Genomic DNA, 21,462 nt, shown 5'->3' with positions numbered 1-21,462 from the left:
ATCGCTGTTCCTTGAGAAGTACTGGATGGATCTTTCTCAATTTTTCTGCTGTAGGTTTCCGTTGATCCATAGTTGTGTCCTTCCGATTTTAAGATTAAAAAGAAAAACAAAATGGCTTCCAGACCAACATCTAGAATTTGACAGTTAAAGATTACTACCTTTATTTCTGCAAAGGAATGTTTAAATTTCTTATCATTAAGAGCTAATAGAGAAGTGACGGGAAAATGAAGGAAAAGATCCAACTTTTAAAGAACAAATACGTGGCCGAAAAGGGTTATCAAAATTTTAGATAGTTTTATATTGGGAGCAGTTCTAATGAAAATGTTTTTCGCAAGTTTATCAGAGCAGCAGTGGGTCAGCGCCATCAATAGATTGTTAATTATTTAAGCTTTTAATGGAGTAATGAGTCAAAGTTAAGACGATCTGGACCGTAACTCAGTTTGGCCGCTGCGACAAAATCTTGTAATTAATGTTGTCAGAAGAAATGAGATTTTGTATTTAGTAAAACGGCAGTCAATGACTCTGATCTTTATGTAAGTTGGCTGAGAAATGTTTGTTATTTCTGTCATTTCGTTTAGTAATAGTCATTTAGCCGCTGTAACATACTTATATCAATCCTAAATACTGACCATGCATGGGTCGCTCAAATCCTATGTTTTTATTTAGGGAGAAATTCTAGAAACCAGGACCAAAACGAAAATAAAATCCCAAGGAGGTAAGTCATGAACCCTAAGAACGGCTATGAGAAGTATGGTACAAGATCAGGTGTGAGAGTTATGAGATGAGACGTATCGGATGATACTGTGTAAGGTTTGAGAGGTATGGTCTGGAAAGCTGTGTTGAGGTAGGGTGTAAAGATATGTGAGATATGGGAGGGATATCTGGTAAGGTGTAGGACTATGGAATGGTGTTATAATGGAATTGGGCGAGCTGGTTTGATGAGATACATTAGTCAAGGGTGATGTGTAAGAGAAATAGGGTGAGGTGTGAGATGTATTGGATGAGGTGTGAGAAGTATTGGATGAAGTGTGAGATGTATTGGATGAAGTGAGAGATATTTAGGTAGAGATGTATAACATTGGTGATGAATGTAAGATGTGTGGGATGAGATGCATGAGTTGGAAGGTGATGTTTCACAGATATGAGGTGGAATGTATGAAATAGGGGGTGACGTACAAGAGGTACGGGAGAAGGTGCAAGATTCTTTGGTTAAGTGTGTGTGGTGAGATTTATAAAAAAGGTTGATGTATGAGAAAGATAGGGTGAGGTGTGAGATGTATTGAATGAGGTGTGAGAGTCGTGGGGTGAAGATACAGGGTTGAGGTATGGGATGGATGGGATGAATCGTGTGAAGTAGGAGGTGAAGTATGAGAGATATGGCAAGGTATGAGATTTGTTGGTTGATATATATAAAGTAAGAGGTTACTTATGAGAAAGATAAGATGAGATATGAGATGTTTTAGATGAGCGGTAAGAGTCGCGGATGGTCGTGTGGATTAAGGTGCGAGACGTGTAGGTGAGTTGTATGAAGCAGGAGGTGATATATGAGAACTATGGAATAAGGTACAAGATATTTAGGATGATATGTACGAGGTGATTGATACAAGACATATTGGTTGAGGTGTGTGGGGGATGAGATGTATGAACTATAGAGGATGATGTGTGAGACATTGAACGAGGTGTGAGATGTGTGTTTTTAAATCTTAAATTTTAAAATTTCGTCAAAACTTCGACATGACAGTCATGGCGGCCATTTTGTTACATGAGTGCACAATCATCCTTTCCTGAAATTGGCAACACCAATCTTAAACCTTTGAGACCACTGAGATTCATCTTGCCAGAAAGTATCCTAAGATTATACGTATCAAGTCTGGTTATTTCGCGGTAATTTGTTAACACTGATGACCATTGACATTGTATGCATATTGTCGATGGACCTGAACGTCAAATTCCAACGATTCCAGCAAAGGTCGGCATTCAGGCAATGTTTTTATAAATCATACATTGATGGAAGGAAAAAACACTGTTCTTCTTACTTGCATTTGTGTCAAAGCTAATGAATGTTATCAACCAAGTATTTCCACACAATTTTTCCAAAACAACTTTACTTTCAAGCATATCTACTATGACCTCCACTATTCAGAATCGGGTGTTTTGATGTAGGGAGGTATTCTGACTTTCGCCTGCGAAAAAGACACAAATAAAATCGTGTATAAATTCAGAACCCTCCGGACTACTTATGTAATCGAAAGTGGGGATATCAATAAAAGTTAAGAGAGAACGGGTTGTTTTAGACATTGGCCACCGAGGAGTTTTAGGTCACTTGGTCCGAATTGAACTTATTCCATACCTTGGCGTCTGTCGTCCGTACATTAACAATTTCTTAAATAACCTTTTAAAATTTTGACAGGAAGCATACCTACAAATTAACCCAGTTCACTTCAAATGTTTCGCGTTTCCTCGCGATCTGAAATGTAGGGAGATTTAGGTGACCGTGTCATCAAATTTAGCGGTTAATAAGCCAATTACGCAGGCGATTCATCAAGATACCATCATCGTGGATCACGTGATCACTCATCATCAGGAGGTAGGGATTCCAGTCTGTACAGATGGTAGGAGTTACCCTTCAGGGGACTCAAGGGCGGTACAAAAAGTGGGAAATTTGACAATATTGATTTTTAATGAACCACGGTATGGATTGGTAAACACATTATCACTCATACTGGGCTACTATCATCCCGGAGTGGAGGAGATTTAAAAATGTACAAAGGGGTGGGTTGTCGAAAAGGAGAAATTTGGTAAAATCCTTCTTCTTATGTAGGAAAGACATGCAATTGTCAAAATTTTAAAATCTTTCTTGTGTTGGAATACCTGGTTCTTTTCAATTTTGGTCTGAATGAGGATGAACGAGAATGAAGAATCGCAGAATGGGGACATGGCCTAATTTGGGAAATATAGTAAATTCTTCTGTTTACACATACATGTTTGTGTATTTTGACTGATGTTAGTCAGAAGCATCCTTGGGTGAAATTGGATTTGATTAGTTAGTGACTCAGAACCCCTATGTTCACATGGACTGATCGTGATAGTTCTTTTCAGAGAAAAAAATGATAGCAACCACCTTGGATGTCCAATGTCATTCATAGACTAACTTGAAGAAAACAATTATCGGGTAAAATGAAGTCGAGAAGACTTTTTGCTGAAATGTCAACAAATATTTCATAATCTATGCCAACATCAACATATTAACATTACTTCTGATGATAAAGCTTGAAGACTATTGGTCGAAGTCCACTTCAAATTAAGAGGCAAAAACGTGATTTCAAATCGAAATTTAAATATACTGATTTAACATTTGATATATGATATTCCATTTGGAAGTTAAGTGTTTCTATCAGTAGAAGTGGTATCAATATGTACAAATATGACATTATGGTGATTTTTAGCAGAACATATTTGTTTTCCATGTTTTGATATTTGCGGAGACCTTGCAAATATTACCACATTTTTTAAACCTGCCACTGCCTGAAAATGGAAATCTCCAACAAGACCAAGCGTGTTCACTGAGTGATTTTTAATACACAACTGCTTCTTGACTTCATTTCTGGATGCTATGGATACTAAGGCTACGCTACTGAGAATAGTCACAAAACACACTACATGACTATTTAGATATTGCTGTCGCCTAGTTCTTAAGCGAAGCTGGAGGCAATCGCAATGCTCAGTATAAACACTATTCTTCTGTTCAGCTGTCGGAGAATTTTCATGATTTCTGAAAAATGTTGACAAAGTCAATTACCGAAATTTAATTATGTTGTTTTGTATTTTTAATGTGTCGCATAATCGTATTTTGCCCGAGTAATATAGTTTGATCATCCTATGATTTAGAATGTCGGACTACATTTTTTAACACAATCCATTAAAAATAATAAAATTGCAGACCTGAATTTATTTAAAATGTTGAAAACAAACCGTCTTTACTGAAATATAAGCATTGTATATTGCTTTTGTCGGTTTTAATGCGGTGATAAATTGAGTTGCTCTTGAAACAAATTTAAAATTCATATTGACTCAGGAGCGACTCAATTCATCACCCCATGAAATCGTCAAAAGCAATATGCATTGGTTAAATTTCGGTGAGTCAACAATTGTAACAAAAAAAAAAAAAAAAAAAAAGAGAAATTTATGGATATCCAGGATTAAATAAGCATAGATTAGGATTCCCAACAACACTTTAGCAGTAAAAGCATATAAACCCGAGAGATTTTTTAGAACTTTCTGTTTTTTTTTTAAAATACGAATGACCGAAGGCTACAGCATATCTGTGCACTGATTGGTGATTCAAAAATAATATATAAAAGTATTAGCATACTTAGCATACACACGTGTGGATATTAATATTTACGAGTACATTAAATTTTATGAAATTATCTTCTAGACAGGATGATCTCGCGGATTTATATATCATCATCACAATATTTGTGTCAGTTCACAACTGGGGCAAGCTGTTATTAAAACAGTGTAATCAGAACATGTTCCGTTTTGTTTCGTGCTTATCACAGATTCATGGAAGATACAAACCATTTAACACCAGTAGCTAATCGTAGAAAGCGAGAAGGCAAAACAGTACCACAAGTTATTAAATCTTCATTCAGTTTTGTTGTCCTCTGTCTGGATTGGTTCCTTTGGAGAGATTGGCCACGTAAGAAGTACTTCTTTTCCGAACATTTACATTATAATGCTAAAATTTCGATTTGATTTGATCCTGAAATTGACTGTTTTCATCGTTATTGAGAACAAATATTGAAATATGACAAAATGTTATTTTCCTGAAGATTTCTAATTTTTTCATAAGTTTGATTGTATATCCGAGTGCCGTGATACAGTAAAGAACGATATGTAACTATGAACCCAGTACCATGATACTATTACAGATGGATGTGATCAGAATGTTTATCTAACTATGGGGCTGCTGTACCTCCCAGTCTAAAGGGCCTGTTTCCAGTAATGTTAATTCTCCATAGGAGCCTGCCCCCGTATAATTTCTTATCTAGCTCAACTACTGTTTTTTTCTTTTCCGAAAAATAATTTTACACCTTTCCGACAACCAGATTTCATAATTTCAGTGAAAATGTATTTTTATAAAGTTGTCAATTTCAGCATCAAAGACATAAGTTCGTAAATAAAAGAAGGTTATCTCGAAATTGTAATTCGCAATATAGTATAAATTTCTTTTGGTAAATATTTCCAAAACATCGTGTTTATTCATAAAACATAAAAAAAATATTCTCGGATGAAAATGCACTTGCAGAGACACAATTATGAAAAAAATGCCATAAATTTGCAATTTTCTCCCGTTATGTAGTTTTGGATGCAAATTTCCATCAGAATATCGGATAGAGCTTTACTTGTTTCATATGTGTACCAAAAATCACCTAATTCCATGTGGAATATCATATCGCCGCCTGAATGTGGTTGTAAATTGAAAGAAAAGGGGAAATGAGTAACAACCTTGTCTGAACCCCTATTATATAGCTTATTATATACAAACTTTTATATTGAATATCAGAGCGGATATTCTCATGACAGTTTTATGATGTGTAAAAAAAATAAAATAAAGTACTGTTTCCTCGTCTCGATCTTGATTACTTGAGAACCATTACGTGTGGAACTATCAGATATCTCTGGCTCCTGGTTACATCGCCGAACATTTAAGTGATGACGGCGACCATGAGGTGTGGCTTTACCAGCACTCTCCAGACCTTCTCCGATGTCAAATACATTCTCGACACAAAAGCCAAACGATATATCGTTTGGATACGGTTCACCGTTTCACCCGATGTTGAGGCCCCAATAAAGGACTACTACTGCCAGTGCCCAGTTGGAGAGAGGACGATGGGAATGTGTGCGCACATCTCCAGTATCTTGTACTACCTTGGGTATTACAGGACGCTGGAAAACCCTGGACCATTACAACCACAGGTAAAGAAATTCCGACAAAACTTGAAATAGTTTTCCATGCGGCAACGGAGTGTATATGTCGAAAGTATGTTTGGGGCTCGATATGAAAGATCCCCGTTATCATGTGACTAACCAAACTTATAAATATAGGTATTATACAATCGCCCGTAGCTATGAACACTCTCGTAAATGTGAAAACCAACCAAAATCATAAGGAACACGTTTTGTTTGTTGTTCTGTCTATTTGTCAGCCAATATCTTCAATCACGGGGACTTGCGAAGTAGCCATCTTGGATTTTTTTTATGAAAAAGTGTTTCTCTCACTTTTTTTCATATCTGTGTACATATTCTCAACATACCGAGCAAATACTCTCATTTTTTTGTTAATTATCTAAAGAAAGTCGAAAATCGGCAATTCAACCATAAGCTAATTCAACCCAACATTTGAAAATGTTCCACCACTTACATTTTGATGATTTTTCCTCTCATCAATAGCATATTACGTACTATTTAATAGGATAAAAATTGGTTTGCATCCAACGCCCATAAAAGGGTGTATTCTCTAAAAAACACAGTTTTGTGTCTAAAATGTTATCATCGAAAATGGCATTTTTGAGATTGTTTCTTCCATAAAACAGCCAAATGGCGCGATGGAAACATGATTTTTTGTCACAATAATATGCCATGAATGTATTCTTTACGGTGACTATCATTTGATTAGATTTTCATTAATATTTTACATAACATGCACATTTTATCAACACTTAGACAGCTTCTGAAAGGTACAACTTTGAAGAGCCATAAAAAACAAACCAAGAGACCTAAATCTTAATACTTTATAGATTTGTGACCACAACGGCATGGGCAATGTACCACCAACAGGAAATTTGAATCAGAGAAGGGGCCGTTTTGGAAACCGGCCCAAAGTTTTGACATTCTTTCGATCACTATATTTTTCCTCGGTCGCCTCCTAGGCTTCAAAATTGAGGCTCTGAATACCACTTACAAACCTAGGAGGATGAAACAGCTGTAGAGTTCAGTTTATTTCGTTGTTTGACTCGACTGTATCCAACTCTAAATCATGAAAAGGTGCTATTCACTTGTGTGTACAATCACCAGAAATCTCCGTTTCCCACAATATCTTTCGATACTTTGATTTTTACGTGTAGAATACTGTAGTTTAGCGTAAGATTAACGAACATGGTCAGGAATCCTTGTGATGGTATTGAAATAAATACTTATTTGAAAATAATACCTAGCCATACATCATACTTATCGATGTAAGACATGTAAACTCAAAAACAGGTTCTTTACAGGAGGGGGAATGAGTACCCTTGGTAAATACTCGCCGCAATACACTGCTCGGCTAGCTTAGAGAGATCTTCTCTAAAAACCTCGATTAGATAAGCAAAATACTAGTAAGCTTGAGGTCCAGGGTTCGAATCCTTTTCTAGAAGGTGAAGTGTGTATTTGCCATGAATTCTGTATACAAAATATAGTCTTATCAAAAAATGGTCGGTAATTATGACCTGCCTCGCTAACGCTATTCAACTGTTTGTAGACACAATTCTGTCATATACTAGGCAGTGAAACAATTTGGAATTCAATTATTTTATATATTCTTCACCAATGACATCACAGTCGAAATACCATCCTTATCGTTTGTTTTCCTCTCGCTCCTCAGAACGTATGGTAGATTATGAGATCCGTTGGAGTCATAAGAGTCATAGAACTGAAGTTCCAACAGTTCCTTCCGGAAGTCAAACAAGAGATAACAGCCGCACTCTACAACACAGCCATCCTCACACGTGACAGGAATCATCTCGCGACGGTAAAAGACTGGATGACGCTCAAGTCCGTCCAAAGCTTCCAGCATCCGCTCGTCCACTTCGTACACTTCTCCTCTGATATTCTGCAGCGAAGAGAAACATGAACCTAAAATTTAATACTTTCAAAATTGTACAAAGTACGTTAACAGAACGACAACGCTTCCTGCTAATTGTCAAATCTTATTTTCATGGAGACTGGTGGCTAATACACAGAAGCTTGATTACAACGATCATCACAGCATATAGCTTATTGTTACGTCGATTACAACTTATTGGAAACTTATTTCTGAAGAATGCTGGAAATTTCGAAAATGTTACGATTACGATTACTTCGAGTGAACAAGAAATACGAGCTTGAATATTAGTGAATACGTGAGGCAATGTGTATTATGATCACGCAACGAATTAAAAATGTTTTGTGTCAACAATTCAGCAACTTTTAAAATTTATGTAGAAGTACCATATGGAAGAAATTGACAATTATACTGATACTTGATAATGGCCAACACCTGATGCAAAACTTTAAAACAAAGATTTAGGTCTGTCTGTGATCAGTTATTTCAAATCTGAGAACTGACGAAATATCAGCTGACAACGATTTCTAATATGTCCATGCAAAGCTGGTATATTTCCCCGACACAAATCTATGAAGAGATCAAATGAAAATGTAGGTTATACCGCATTGGTTATATAAACACACTTCCAGTTAAGAAGTGTCCAAATCCCAAACAAGATAAAAAAAAAAAAAAAAAAGAATCGCACTCGAAGGTTCACCCATGGGTCAAGCGTTTGATAAACTTTTATGTATGTAGGTTACTCAGTGACTGACGGTACACACATGCAGTGTAAAAGGAGATAAGGGAGATTAGATGGGTTCAAACTTCAGTTAAATAAAAGAAAAATGAACGTTGCATGGCAATGTCACGAGATAAACTAATTAGAAATAAGTGTTATTTAAACAACGACAAATGACATCTCTCATAGAAATGGCGATGACTGAAAATCGCAACCAAGGACACTGAATTATATACTCCACATAAAGATCGCGACGTCGCTGCCAGTTTATTTGTAATATGAAAGAAAAAAACACCCTACTGTCCTTGTTGAGATTCGAGCTAGTGATCCTCAGTCGTCAGCCGGACATTCTTTTTCATGTAAGTCCGTGGCTTGACTACATGATAATCCCCAGTAACCGATCCTAGCGAGGTGACCTGTACTCTCATCTACTATCAATCCCTCCTCCACAAAGTCCTTGGACCCAAAGACAACAACCCTGGTTCAATATCTCCAAAAAAGGGATCTCAATCTTATATAGTTACTAACCTTACGTCAACGGTGCTATATCTGTAATAAGAAAGAGCAATGAAAAACACCCTGCCCTTGGAGTGTTTCGAACTATGTATTTTTCGGTCAAGCCGGATAGCACACATACCCATACCACGTGAATACCAGCTACGTCGATCACTTGGTTTGAAAAAAAAAATAATAATAAATAAAATAAAAAAAGGGGGGATATATTTCTTCAATAATGTCGGTTTAAAAAAATTGGGCAAACTCACGGAGAGTTGTTAAACGACTATGTGAGAGAAGTAAAAAGGAATGATATATGATTGGATATAACAAAACAGTAATAAAAAAATAAAATCTTCTCCTGCTGAGCGTCGAATTCGATTGGTATAAAGCATACTTACATTGCCGCTTCCTTCAACGGGCAACATGAACGGTATATTGAACATTGAGGCTATCACCAGCGGATACTTTTTAACGGTTACACCAACACCCAAGTACTTGTAATGGCCGTCCTTTGTGTTGTCAAACAGCTTTGAGTTCGGCTGGCCTCTTTGTAGTGTTCCGTACACAAACACTTTCATCGTAACAAACAAACAAAACGACAGGACACGTATTGCTGTGATTTGTATATAGAAAATCAACTTGATAGTACCTATACGGTCCTACCATAAAACTGTCCCTGGTATAAACGGCCCACTATCTCTCAGAGGTTAAATCGAGCTACCCGTGTGCTGAAAGTCCATTGTAATTTAATTGAAATAAAAGCCACGCTTGTATGAAATGCCACACATACTAATTAGAATGATATGCGATATCCTTTAACTTAATTACGGTAGGAAAAGCATGCTTCGTAGACGTATAGACACTTTTAGACGTATTTGGAAGAAAGCATTTTTATGTTTAATAACATATAAGTGCTACCTAAGATGGCTCTGTAAATTGGTTAGGCCCTGCGTAATGGAATTGTAATACATTGTAGTTATATCGGATGCTATGATCTATGTATATAAGATTACCCGCGTATATAAACATGTATATAATGTACAAAGCTGAGTTTGTCACGATTCTTAAAAGAACAAGACACACTATAGGCGACCATATACATGAAACAAAAGACACTAGATATATATTGTTCGATGGATCCTACAAAAAAAAATTATTACATATGTAAAATTGGCATGGAAGTCAGTGGAAATATCCTGCTAGCGGGAAGTCAGTTGTGCAAGGTAATTCAAAACATGTATGCAATTAAACCAAAACAAATATGAAGAATATTTGAACGCACAAATTATTGCTGTTAGTGACTGCTAGGGTCATTTTTTAGAGGGTGTAATCTATGGTAACACCGCCTTGACAGTTCATTTTCTGGGAAACTTTTTTGATATTATCACCATATTGACTAATATAGGTTTACATAGATTGCTTGAAAAAACACGTAATATGGTTGACATTTTTTGTCGTTAATATGCATTCAACATAGTATTCACTCAACACAGAAGTGGATCTACACGGGAGGACAAGGGAAATAACTCTTATGAAATAACAAACAGTTTAGTGTAAATACATGAGAATGGTGCATATTTGTACTTCACCACTCATAGGAACAGCACAACTTTAAAAAATAAGACCATTTTTTTTTTTTTTTTTTTTGGGGGGGGGGGGGGGGGGGGGGGGGGGGTTATCAGAGACATTATTAAATTGATTTCAGTGACAGAATAGACTTAAAAATTTAAAATAATTACAGTAAAAACAGTATTTGACCATCATAAAGTGAACGCCTGACGGTTTCGTCATATTAGCATGGGATCAGCGAAAATTAATTTTCTAATGCTAAATATACTGAAAGGTGTTTTATTAATGATATCAGTTTATAGAGGTTCAGGAGGCAGTTTCTAGTACGATTTGTGGAATATCATCTACCTGTGAACATAGTCAAGAGCTTATGACATTTCTTTGTTTAAGTAGAACTTCTCTTTAGCTCGATCGGTGGACCAGTAAACCAGAGGTCTCGGATTTGAATCCTAGATGAGGCATTGAATAATACTGTCCTTTGTTACATATTTATCTTGGTGGGAACCCAACAGCTACTGACTTACCTACTATATTGTAAGCATTACAGATCCTAATATTTATGACATAGATCGTATAATACTTTGTCATCAAGACTGACAAGTAAGTACACTTTCAATGTATCTGTTTGGGAAAAGACTACAGTACATCTTCAATACTGAACGAGATATCATTAACATTGATTCATTTACAACTTAAACTCAACGTGGACTTAACGTGCAATTTAAAGGAGTAATCAAATAGCATTCGCAGATACACGAGGCTTGGGTCACACTCTGACTGCTGTTGTGCCATGCGCTGACTTGAACAAAATTGATTAAGTCAGTTTGATGAAGTTATTCCGCGCACGTCCATGGGTCATGGCTGTGCATTTAAATGCATTTGTCTATCAACGCCCTCATTAAATATGTATAGAAATGCATTAATGACATTCGTCAGTCTGATTTCTCAAATGGTCTAGAGCCGTTAGTATAAACTATGATCTCTGTATTACAGAATCGCTCGAATTATGTGTAATAATGGCCAAAGTTGGATATCATTTGACTCTCCACTTCACTGCATGCAAACTCTACACCCGCCCTCGATACTCCAGGGGATCACTATCGTTTACTGCTCCCATGAAAAATTATAGCGTAAACTGAAAGGTCCATGTGCATGCAATACATTGTGCATTTGCCGTACATGAGGCGAATCTTTAAGTCGTATAACGGTATGTTGTACTGGCTTTGAAGTTTGAACCATATTAATTTGTGATTGGTCAGTTTTTTCTCCAGAAACCCACTCTATACTAATCAAATTACTTCACTTGAGCCTCAGTTGTGCTATGACATGTTCCAGGGGCGGAGAGAATGAAAGTGATCGTAACCCCTGGATTATCAAGGATGATCTACAGCGCAAATGTAACCATGTAAAATGTGTTGTACAACAAACATACAAGTCAATTAATGCAAATTTAGAATTAGAAACAGTATAACAAAAATAACAATTAAGATATATCATAAAGTGTTAAGTTTTACACAGTACTATGTATAATGTATTGTACAGGACGTGCGTGATAAGAATCATAACACAACATGTACTGTATATAGTTTATATGTTATATGAAGTAAATACAAAATATAGAACATCATTTACAGTTTAAAAAATACATTGTGAGAATTATGTATATAATACACTGCATTCGGAGTAAAATATACAAGGTTCAATATACCTATATGATGTAAGTTACTTTGTACAATATTCAATATAGCACACACAGTATGCAGTGTTCAATGTACAAAATAATACACTATGATATAATATATCAGTGCATGCAGTTGATATGTGTATGTTTTGAAGATTTAAATATTTATAACAGAGGAGAGAAAACTGCGCCTCTCTTCGAGTTCGTTCTCGCCTTCCTTTGCACTAGGCATAGAAAATGTCAAGTTATGTGACCCTTTGTAATGGTAAGAGTCGTGGAAGGGCAGTTCCAACAGATCCTTCCGGAAGTTTAACAGAAAGTAGCAGCCACATTCCAGAGTAGAACCATCCTCACAAGTCACTGGGATCACCTCGCGGCGGTAGAAGTTTGGATGACCTTCTAGTTCATCCAGGGCGTCCAACACTGGCTCGTTTACGTCATATACCTCGCCTTTTATTCTCTACATTAAATGGATAATTAACGTTGGTTAAATATGCAAATAAAAAGCATGGTGACTCTACGCGTTCTCAGTGAACAATATTTTCACTAACCTAACCGTAAATTTGCTAATATTGTAATGATTTCAAAGGGTAAACATGTAGATATTTGGTAAAAAAGTAAAAACAATAGCGTATGCACAATAGATATTCATAACATTTTTGTTTCTAATCATTCATTAAAACATCGTACGTATCTTTACAGACCATTTAAGGGACTTCTAAAAGTCTTACTAAATATATCCCGTGAATTATAATGGCAGAAGATGCAAGAAGACAGCACACTAAGATTTACAAACTTCATCATTTGAAAAGACAGAAGACAACTTGATCAGTACAATACGCATGAAATGACCCCATTCTTATATAGTAATAGTAATGGGGTTAAAATTCGGTTTAATTGTTTTTAACTGATGCTTTATAGAAATAATTGCTGGTCCTAATTTACGGACTGACCAGCGGTTTTCTTGATCTATTAACATTTTGTTAGAGATGGTGAAGCGTTGCCGCGCCCTGTATCCGATTTTGAGAAGACCCAGAGTTTTTATATGTACACTACAAATTTAACAATGAATAACTTTTCTCTGATATGCTGTTTGTTTATGTAATAAATCTCGCGAAAGCTAGTATTAGGGACTGCTTGGGTTAAATAGCCAGTAAAGGTTCGAAAATGCATTAATACATGTAGGATTTGAAAATAATCTATTCCGAACTTCTCAAAAAATAGCGATAAGCCGACATCAAAATTAACCTTTAATTGTCATCAAAATCCAAGATGGTCACTAGGAGCAGTAATTATTTTCCGATCAATCCCGAACTTTGATATGCACACATCCGGATTAAGGGTTACTTAAATATGAAATTCAAGAATCAATTTCTCATAATTTATCAATGATAATAATTCACTATTAAAGTCCAAAATTCAGGTCAGCATGGACAGAAATTATTCTGTTTATCTTATCGATTATATATGTCATTGAATCTTGTTTCGATAACACTTTTAATATAAAAAAATAAATAAATAAAATTAGCAAACTTATGTAGAACTATCAAAACAATATACAAGGGAAATACAAATTTGTATATGGCTGGGTATTAAAAGTATGTTTTGTGAAACCAAACTGACCCTACTGAGCGACGAATCCGATTGTGGTGCAGTTTACTTACATTGCCGCTATCCTCAACGTGCAACATAAACGGTATATTGAACCTCGAGGCTATCACAAGAGGATACTTTTTAACAGTTATTCCAACACCCAAGTACTTGTAATGACCGTCCTTTGTGTTGTCAAATAGATGTGAGTTCGGCTGACCTCTTTGCAGTGCCCCGTAAACAAAAACTTTCATGACTATAAAGAAGTGAGAAAATAAATAAAGTACACAACGCACACCAGACCTTTCGACGAGCTAATAAACTCACTAATATAAGATATTAAACGCTAGCGCTATAGCTACAGTACTAGCTAGGTGTCCCTTATCAGTAAGTGGTCAAGAAATTGACCACCGTTCCGATTATTTTTCATATCCCAGAGTTACTTCCCTTCACTTTTCAGTTAGAAGAAGTGCTTTAGAAATTGATTTTTGATACATGAACGGTTCAATCTTTAAAATACTATGATATTTTTCCTCTGGAAATTTGAAGAAAAGAGTTATTTGGGTTCCAGGGTAGCGTTATTTTGCATTAGAAATTGAGTTTTAGTATATGGTTTTCGTTATCTAAATACTACCGTCAAGCCTTCCTTATAATAGCGACCATCTGAATTAAGCGACTTCCTGTCATATGTGACCCTGATTTTCGTCTCGATTTAATTAACTTTACAAATGACCTGTATTTGTGAACTCTGTTTTGAATGGTGTTATATCAGTGCGATGTTTGGTAGCAGTTTGTTAGCAGGTTGTTTCAGGGTCGGATGGTTACAGGGAAACAAATTGCGTCCATATATTATTTATGGATTCTGGAAGGAAACTAGAATTTGTATTTTTTTAAAAGCTTATAGACAGTGTATAACAATGAAAGGCATTATAAGGGAAGAGAGGTTTCTGTGGTAATGAAGTTTCGGCCAATTAAGGGCTTTCAACAAACCTGAAACATTTTCTGTAAGTCTGTAAATAAGATGATTGCAGAATAACAGATAAAATGAAGTATGCAAACAAACGTTTGTTTTGACAGTTAGCGCATGCGGTGTAATCGTAAAAGTTTACGTAAACAGCAAGCATCATCACTCTCGTCGATATAGGGTACTCCATCTCTAACACATAGGCATCTCAAAATCGAATTCTCCGAATTAAACTCTCCCGCTCTTTTTATACTATTTTTTTATACTCGGTCGGGCAAACGGATCCTGTCAGAGCAGTCTGGCAAATTGACCTAATTACGTGCATAACATTTAGAAGTCAATTAGGGATGAGTTAATGATGGCCGTGGGTGATATAGATAAGGAGACCGTAAATAACCTAATTTATACCTGTTGAACTACGTGGCAACAAATCCAAACAGTGCTTCATGGACAAACACAGATCAAGGTAATTAATACATCATAAGATTACGGGTAACACTGGCACCCTATCTAAGTTAACACGGTCAACGTGTACATAAACCAAACATATAAAACAATACCGTTAAATAAGACATAGAAAATAACACTACAAGATATATGTGAAGCGTCTATGCGATTTTTCCTGAGGGAACACTGGTACTTTTGGGATTAGCCAACAAACAAAGCATGAGCAAAATCAGCATAGAGAGTTTACAGCATTTTTTTTTCTAAAATTAAAAAAAAAAATAAGTGCATAATGAATGTTTTTAAAAATTTCAAAAAGTTTGATGAAATTTTGTCTGGTCTCATTGCTTACTTTGAGTTAATGACGATCAAATATTTGGATACGATATATGAATTAATTTACCTAGAACTGGTGTATTTAAAACGCTCTATCGAACCAGCCTGTTCCGATGAAAGAGAAAGTAGAATTAGTTATACTTAGAGTTACTTCCCTGTCATTTCCGGCAATCAATGGTGGAAGATCGCAAACAGGTCTTTTTGCTCTTAAGTGTCTTTTGTCCCTGTTTGTTCTTAGCGATGCTTTTTAAATTGGTCTTCAGTTCGATATAACCAGCCTTATTCGACACTGATAGGAATCTGTATATTAGGATAACCCCACAGTTGAGTTACACACCTAATAATCAGTTTAATGCATTAGATTTAGACAGTCATACAGATAACAGGATAACTCACTGTCAAATTATAACTGTTCCTGAAATGGGTTTCAAATTAGGACACTGCTTAGTATTTTTGTCAAATAACTTAAGAAGTGTTTTAGATTATTTTGCATGCATTTTGGAAAAAGAAAGGTTGACAGATATATAAATGATCGGTCCAAATGATTTAATGCTGTTAAGCGACGCTAGACCACTATGCGATAGAATTTAGAAAATTCTGATAAAACGTCAAAATAATCAGATTAGTAAATTATATGATTTACAAACTTTTCAGAGCAATCATGACATCTGAAATAGAATGGCGGAGGAAATGGAAGCCTGATCTTGGTTCGTGTCCTTGGCAAGCAATAGAGGTTGAAGGAATTAAATATCTTATCAAGTTTAGGTTCACTGAGAACTCCTATGAGATCCTTATCACAGATCTGGTCCATTTCTGGTATGAGGAACTAGAGGACATAGCCCTTAGGAAAAGGATACAGGTACCAGTACACTAGATAACATCTCTAATCTTGCGAAAAATATGATACAAGATATGTACATGTATTAAATTGTAATTAAACCAGCATTTCAAAGAGTCATGATACATGCATAAAAGAGCTAATTATGTAATCATAAGTAACTTATTTAAAAAGAAGTCATTATCTTACTTTGAAATTGATCTGTTATACAATGTTTATGATTAACTATATGAAATCAAATGTTTGACTTAGAATATAGGCATGTAAATTACATCTACAATACATCTGTGGTATAAATTCACTCTAGTTCTTTTTTGTGATATTTGAGTTTGGATCTATTTGAATTGTGGCTGGAATTGGTTCATGGCAAGAATAAGTCTGTGACTAGTAGAGACGTTCAAGCAATATACATATAACCCCACTGAAAATTTGAAAGAGTGGTGATGGATAAATAAGTTAATTAATATTATATTTCTTATGTAGTATGTATACATTGTTTTACCTACTGTATATTTGTCCTTCTTGATTTATTTATTACTATACACATTCTAAATTCTACTGTAGTGGTATCATTGTTTTTGTACACTACATATATAATAAATTCTGGCTGTCAAGTAACTTCTGGATTCACTGAAACTTGTTTCTGTTAGCAGTGAAAAGTAGAATGAATTCATATGTGATGAAAATATAATGTACCAAAATTTTGAACTAAACATTTTGTCAAGACTAGGAAACTGTCATTATTTTTAACATGAAAAAGTGTTCTTTGTTTTCTTACAAAGGTACATGTTTTTTTAACTGACCTGAATTAGAATAAAATTATTGGGAAATTAATTGGTTTGTATCATGTCTATGTAGAAAAGACATAGTAGAAGAAAGGATAAGTACTTTCACCCTTATCTTCAAACTAAGTTAACAGATTAGAACATAATGCTTTGAAGTTTTCAGGTTGAATACTTACATATGTATTAAATAATCCACATGCTTTTCCTCAATAAATTTTGATATGATAAATCATTTTCCAGAAATTGAATCCTAGCATAGAGGCATCATTAACTAGGATTCTGGATCAGATTAGGAGTAGTATTGAATTTCCAGAAAGGGAGACAACCTTGTCCGTTGGTTTTAAGTCTTCAAGTGGTGAAGATAACCAGGAAAAAATTATGTTGAAGATCACCTCTCAGTTGGCAGGAATGCCTTTTGTGTGGAACTTCATTGCCAATGTGGCTGACAGTGAGATGGTAAGCTTGAGTATCAAATGAGTGCTCCATTACGCAGATGTATTTTTCATTGTTACTGATCATGAACACTTATTTATATGAAGTAGGGCAGACCTGAAAAGGGATTAGTTTACATGTGAACATTGTGATAAATGTATTTAAACTTACAAATGTACTTTGTATATATTTTTTCAGCTTTTCACTGATCAGTCGTTAGTCATAGTTGGTTTGGTGATCATTAATGATAAATGTTAAAGTAATTCTGAATAAAACAGAAATATATCAAAACCTCCTCACAGTATACTTATATTGGTATGTTTTGGTATCTATATATATATATAAAACCATAAAAAAGTAAGGTTTAAAAAGTGTGAAGCTCTGAAAAAACACACATGGACTTACTAGTCACCCAGTATAGGGATTTTTGTATATGTAGGCCTCGGCTATTTTCAATATACTTTTACTGGATGTATATCTGACAGTTCATCAATCACAGCAATATTGTTACTGTACATATCCACAATTATATATTACTTAAAATTTTATACATTGATCTCATATATAGAAATCTCTATGTATTCAGGTATCAGAAAACCTTATAATACCATTGATGGGTATGGTCTGTGAGTTGACACGACGGCAGAAGGAACTTGTCAAGGTTGTCCAAAATAAAGACAAGGAAATAGATGATTACAAATCTCAGGGTGTGAAGACCTCAAGAAGTAAGCATTTCTTTATGCCTTCACAGAACAGACATGATTTCAGCAGCTGTTGTGAAATATAGAGGAAATCCTCTGTAGCTTTATAATGATTTTAGCTCACATGACACAAAGTACCAGAGAGTTTACACCATACTGAAGCATTGGTCGTATTGTCATTCCCTCTGTCAATATTTTGCTTTTTGAAGAGTGATCGCAATTGAATCCTTATATCTGATGAACATGAACCTGGGATAGAGGGCTCTTACATTTCTTCATATAAACAAGCTAGACCTACCCTGACAGTCACAGGAGCCAAAATTGTAAAACAAAAGAATCTATTCAAATTAAAGAAGACCCATGGTGTTAATGCTTTGCCAGGAATACCTGAAATGGGGTGCAAAATTCATTCATATAAATCACCTTAATAAAATAATAGGTTACAGTGGAAAAGCTTTAGTGGTCATCTTCTGAAGTATTTTGACCAAGTTTAATCCAGAGCTTCATTGGATCTATAAGTTGATATTCGTGGGCAGTATGAATACTGAATATGAATACTGGATAAAGGCATATGCAGCACTAACACGCTTCATTGACCCTGCCTGTATCCCATTGGCATTCAGATGCCCATGAATGTCAATTGACTTGAAAGCAGTTCAATGCCTCAATAATCCAAAGATCTGTGTCATTGTTTTAACCATGACCTAATTGAATACTGGTAATGTCTTCCAAATCAACATTGTTTTTTTCTAGAACACATTGAAACTAAGAGTTTTGTGGAGACAGCTTTTGAAAATGAGATGTTGATGTCAAAGGTAAGCCTTGGAATGGAATTAGCATTCTTTACTGTCAATCTCCTTTCCTAATAATTCACATCAATTCACATGACATGAATACTTACTTGTGGAATGTGGTAACTGTACATCCATCTGATCTGTTTTTATGATCACCAGAAAATGTACATGTCAATACGCTGTCTGGATAACCAGATTATTGAAAATGATCGGTATGGATTATATTGTGTAGACAAGCAATGTAAATAATTTCTTATGTAGATTTGAACCTTAAACACAGATTACAGAACATATAATGACTTACAATACTGATTTGAGTGAAAAAAATATTTGCTTTAATAGCCAAGTGAGTGGTAGAGGCTCTCTGAGCCTCTTACTTTAAAGAAATAGTGTTTTCAAACAAATTTATTAGTAGCAATTAACTACATGTATGTTTAATTTTATGAAATATAAATTTTTTTTTAAAGTTTTAAAAGACAAGCACTAGCTTAAAATCATTTTTCTGTAATCATTTGTTATCTGTATATGATCAAATATTGTTGGTTACTTCAGATGTTTGAAAACTCTGTAAAATCTCTTGGGAGTACAGCATTCGATGAAGCTGGCCAAGATCTATACAGACAAATCATGACAAAATATGCTTGGATCAACAGATCGCCCACAAAAGGTATGTTGACAGTATCCATACTCTATTTCTCTACAGAGCTTCAGGTTCACAAGGAATTGAGATATATTAAAAAGAATCTGGTTTAGATTAATTAGGTTGGCTTAATTAATGGCTGTTTTAGGTTAATTAAATTGACTTAATGACTGTATTTAGATTAATAAGACTGGATTAATGCCTCCCAAACCTATCTTAATCAGAAATATTTGGAATAATGGTGTTTGGATGTGTATTTCTGAAATCATTTGCTAAACATAGAAAGTTTTTTATTTTAATTTCTGTGTCACTGCTTTAGATGCCTGAATGTAATATGTAGTTCTTTTTATCCTGAAGCCGATACTTTTATCTTAATTCTTTTTCATGTATTGTGACATTCATGATATACATGTAAATAATATATTCTTTTTACAATATAAAAACATATTGATGGAGTTAGTTTAAGGTGCTCATCAAACCACATCCAATCACATGTGTCCTCACTGATAAATAGATTATTTTCTATACTCATACCGTTGTGTGTACTAAATATTCTTTCTATATTGTATGTGACATTTGTGTACTACTTTGTTATCAGAGGACGACAACAATGAAGAGTTTGATGATGAGAGTTTGGGTGATGTAGCTGAGAGGAAGGGGTCATCTGGTCCATCATGGGGGTCAAATCGGCTCCCACCATCCATTACTGGTCCAAAGAGTGTGTCTCCCGACAAAGTCCGTCCAAAAACAAGTCCTGCAAAGAGTCCAAAGAGTTCTGCTTCCAACACACCTGAGGGGTCGCCAGTAAAGGTAGAGTTATCTCCCTTAAGCCACAACAATGAGAAAATTATACTTCAGTGTAGGGAAAGATGAACATAAAATGTGCACAAACATAAATTTGAGTATTTATTGTTGTATCAGCATATTGTATTGTAATGGCTATGTCTTAATGTATGTCATACACTTGGCCTATTATTATTGAACATATTATGTCATAACTGTCCAATCAATGGAGATGAATTATTTAATCATTTTGTTTAGGACTCTGAGTATCTACGCAGACAAGCCCTAGAGAGAAGACTGGAACAGGAAGAAATGAAGAAACATGAAAAGTCAAAAAAGAAGAAGAAAATTGCTTTCTGACCTCATTCATTTAAACCTAATTTTTGATGGATGTAGTGTTATATGAGATAGTGTTAGAGACTCATCTCATGAACAAATAACATTTGTGGAAACATTTCTACCAAAATTACCTCACTTCAGCATGCACCATCGTTTTTCATCAACATTTAGATTTGACCAGTGACATGCCTCATGACCAATTCTTTGTGATGGGATCATGAAAATATTTGAATGGAACATAAAAGTGATTTAATATTGCAATTTCACTTGCAAAACGACTTGAAAAGACTGATGACAACCACAACAGTTACATTAACCCCTATTTATACCACAGATAACTATACCATTGATATTTGTGTACATTAAGGATTCGTTGAGTTGTGTCACTGTTAATGTGTATGTATTTATGTAATTTTAATATTGTCTTTAGAAAATGAAATAGTTTTTTCTAGATAAAATATACAGTATAGAAGATATTTTTGA

At 35.0% G+C, this 21,462-nt stretch overlaps 3 protein-coding genes across 3 annotated transcripts; 1 reads left to right on the top strand and 2 right to left on the bottom strand.

Annotated features, from left to right (window-relative positions):
* Window positions 1-6,817: 6,817 nt before the first annotated feature.
* On the bottom strand, window positions 6,818-9,679 carry LOC132556814 (gamma-glutamylaminecyclotransferase C-like). Its single transcript, XM_060221259.1, has 2 exons — window positions 9,482-9,679; window positions 6,818-7,873 (listed from the first exon to the last, which is right to left on the bottom strand). Exons 1-2 carry the CDS (start codon window positions 9,659-9,661, stop codon window positions 7,574-7,576), a joined length of 480 nt encoding a protein of 159 aa, XP_060077242.1. The 5' UTR covers window positions 9,662-9,679; the 3' UTR covers window positions 6,818-7,573.
* A 2,811-nt stretch (window positions 9,680-12,490) lies between these two features.
* Window positions 12,491-14,177, bottom strand: LOC132556824 (putative gamma-glutamylcyclotransferase CG2811). Its single transcript, XM_060221267.1, has 2 exons — window positions 13,998-14,177; window positions 12,491-12,793 (listed from the first exon to the last, which is right to left on the bottom strand). Exons 1-2 carry the CDS (start codon window positions 14,175-14,177, stop codon window positions 12,491-12,493), a joined length of 483 nt encoding a protein of 160 aa, XP_060077250.1.
* A 1,671-nt stretch (window positions 14,178-15,848) lies between these two features.
* Window positions 15,849-21,462, top strand: LOC132556797 (non-homologous end-joining factor 1-like). Its single transcript, XM_060221242.1, has 8 exons — window positions 15,849-15,862; window positions 16,322-16,526; window positions 17,531-17,746; window positions 18,309-18,447; window positions 19,177-19,238; window positions 19,770-19,884; window positions 20,456-20,667; window positions 20,899-21,462. Exons 2-8 carry the CDS (start codon window positions 16,329-16,331, stop codon window positions 20,998-21,000), a joined length of 1,044 nt encoding a protein of 347 aa, XP_060077225.1. The 5' UTR covers window positions 15,849-15,862; window positions 16,322-16,328; the 3' UTR covers window positions 21,001-21,462.

This window comes from Ylistrum balloti, unplaced genomic scaffold (genome assembly GCF_031769215.1).
Source record: "Ylistrum balloti isolate Yb309-2 unplaced genomic scaffold, AGI_CSIRO_Ybal_v1 Utg370590, whole genome shotgun sequence".
NCBI lineage: Eukaryota > Metazoa > Mollusca > Bivalvia > Pectinida > Pectinidae > Ylistrum > Ylistrum balloti.
This window is presented reverse-complemented; position numbering and strand designations above follow the sequence as displayed.

Coding starts and splice junctions, on each gene's coding strand:
- LOC132556797 (XM_060221242.1), top strand. CDS start 16,329: ATGACATCTGAAATAGAATGGCGGAGGAAATGGAAGCCTGATCTTGGT. Junction 16,527..17,530: donor CCCTTAGGAAAAGGATACAG/GTACCAGTACAC, acceptor ATCATTTTCCAG/AAATTGAATCCTAGCATAGA. Junction 18,448..19,176: donor GGGTGTGAAGACCTCAAGAA/GTAAGCATTTCT, acceptor GTTTTTTTCTAG/AACACATTGAAACTAAGAGT.
- LOC132556824 (XM_060221267.1), bottom strand. CDS start 14,177: ATGAAAGTTTTTGTTTACGGGGCACTGCAAAGAGGTCAGCCGAACTCA. Junction 12,794..13,997: donor ACGTTGAGGATAGCGGCAAT/GTAAGTAAACTG, acceptor CATTTAATGTAG/AGAATAAAAGGCGAGGTATA.
- LOC132556814 (XM_060221259.1), bottom strand. CDS start 9,661: ATGAAAGTGTTTGTGTACGGAACACTACAAAGAGGCCAGCCGAACTCA. Junction 7,874..9,481: donor CCGTTGAAGGAAGCGGCAAT/GTAAGTATGCTT, acceptor TCTTCGCTGCAG/AATATCAGAGGAGAAGTGTA.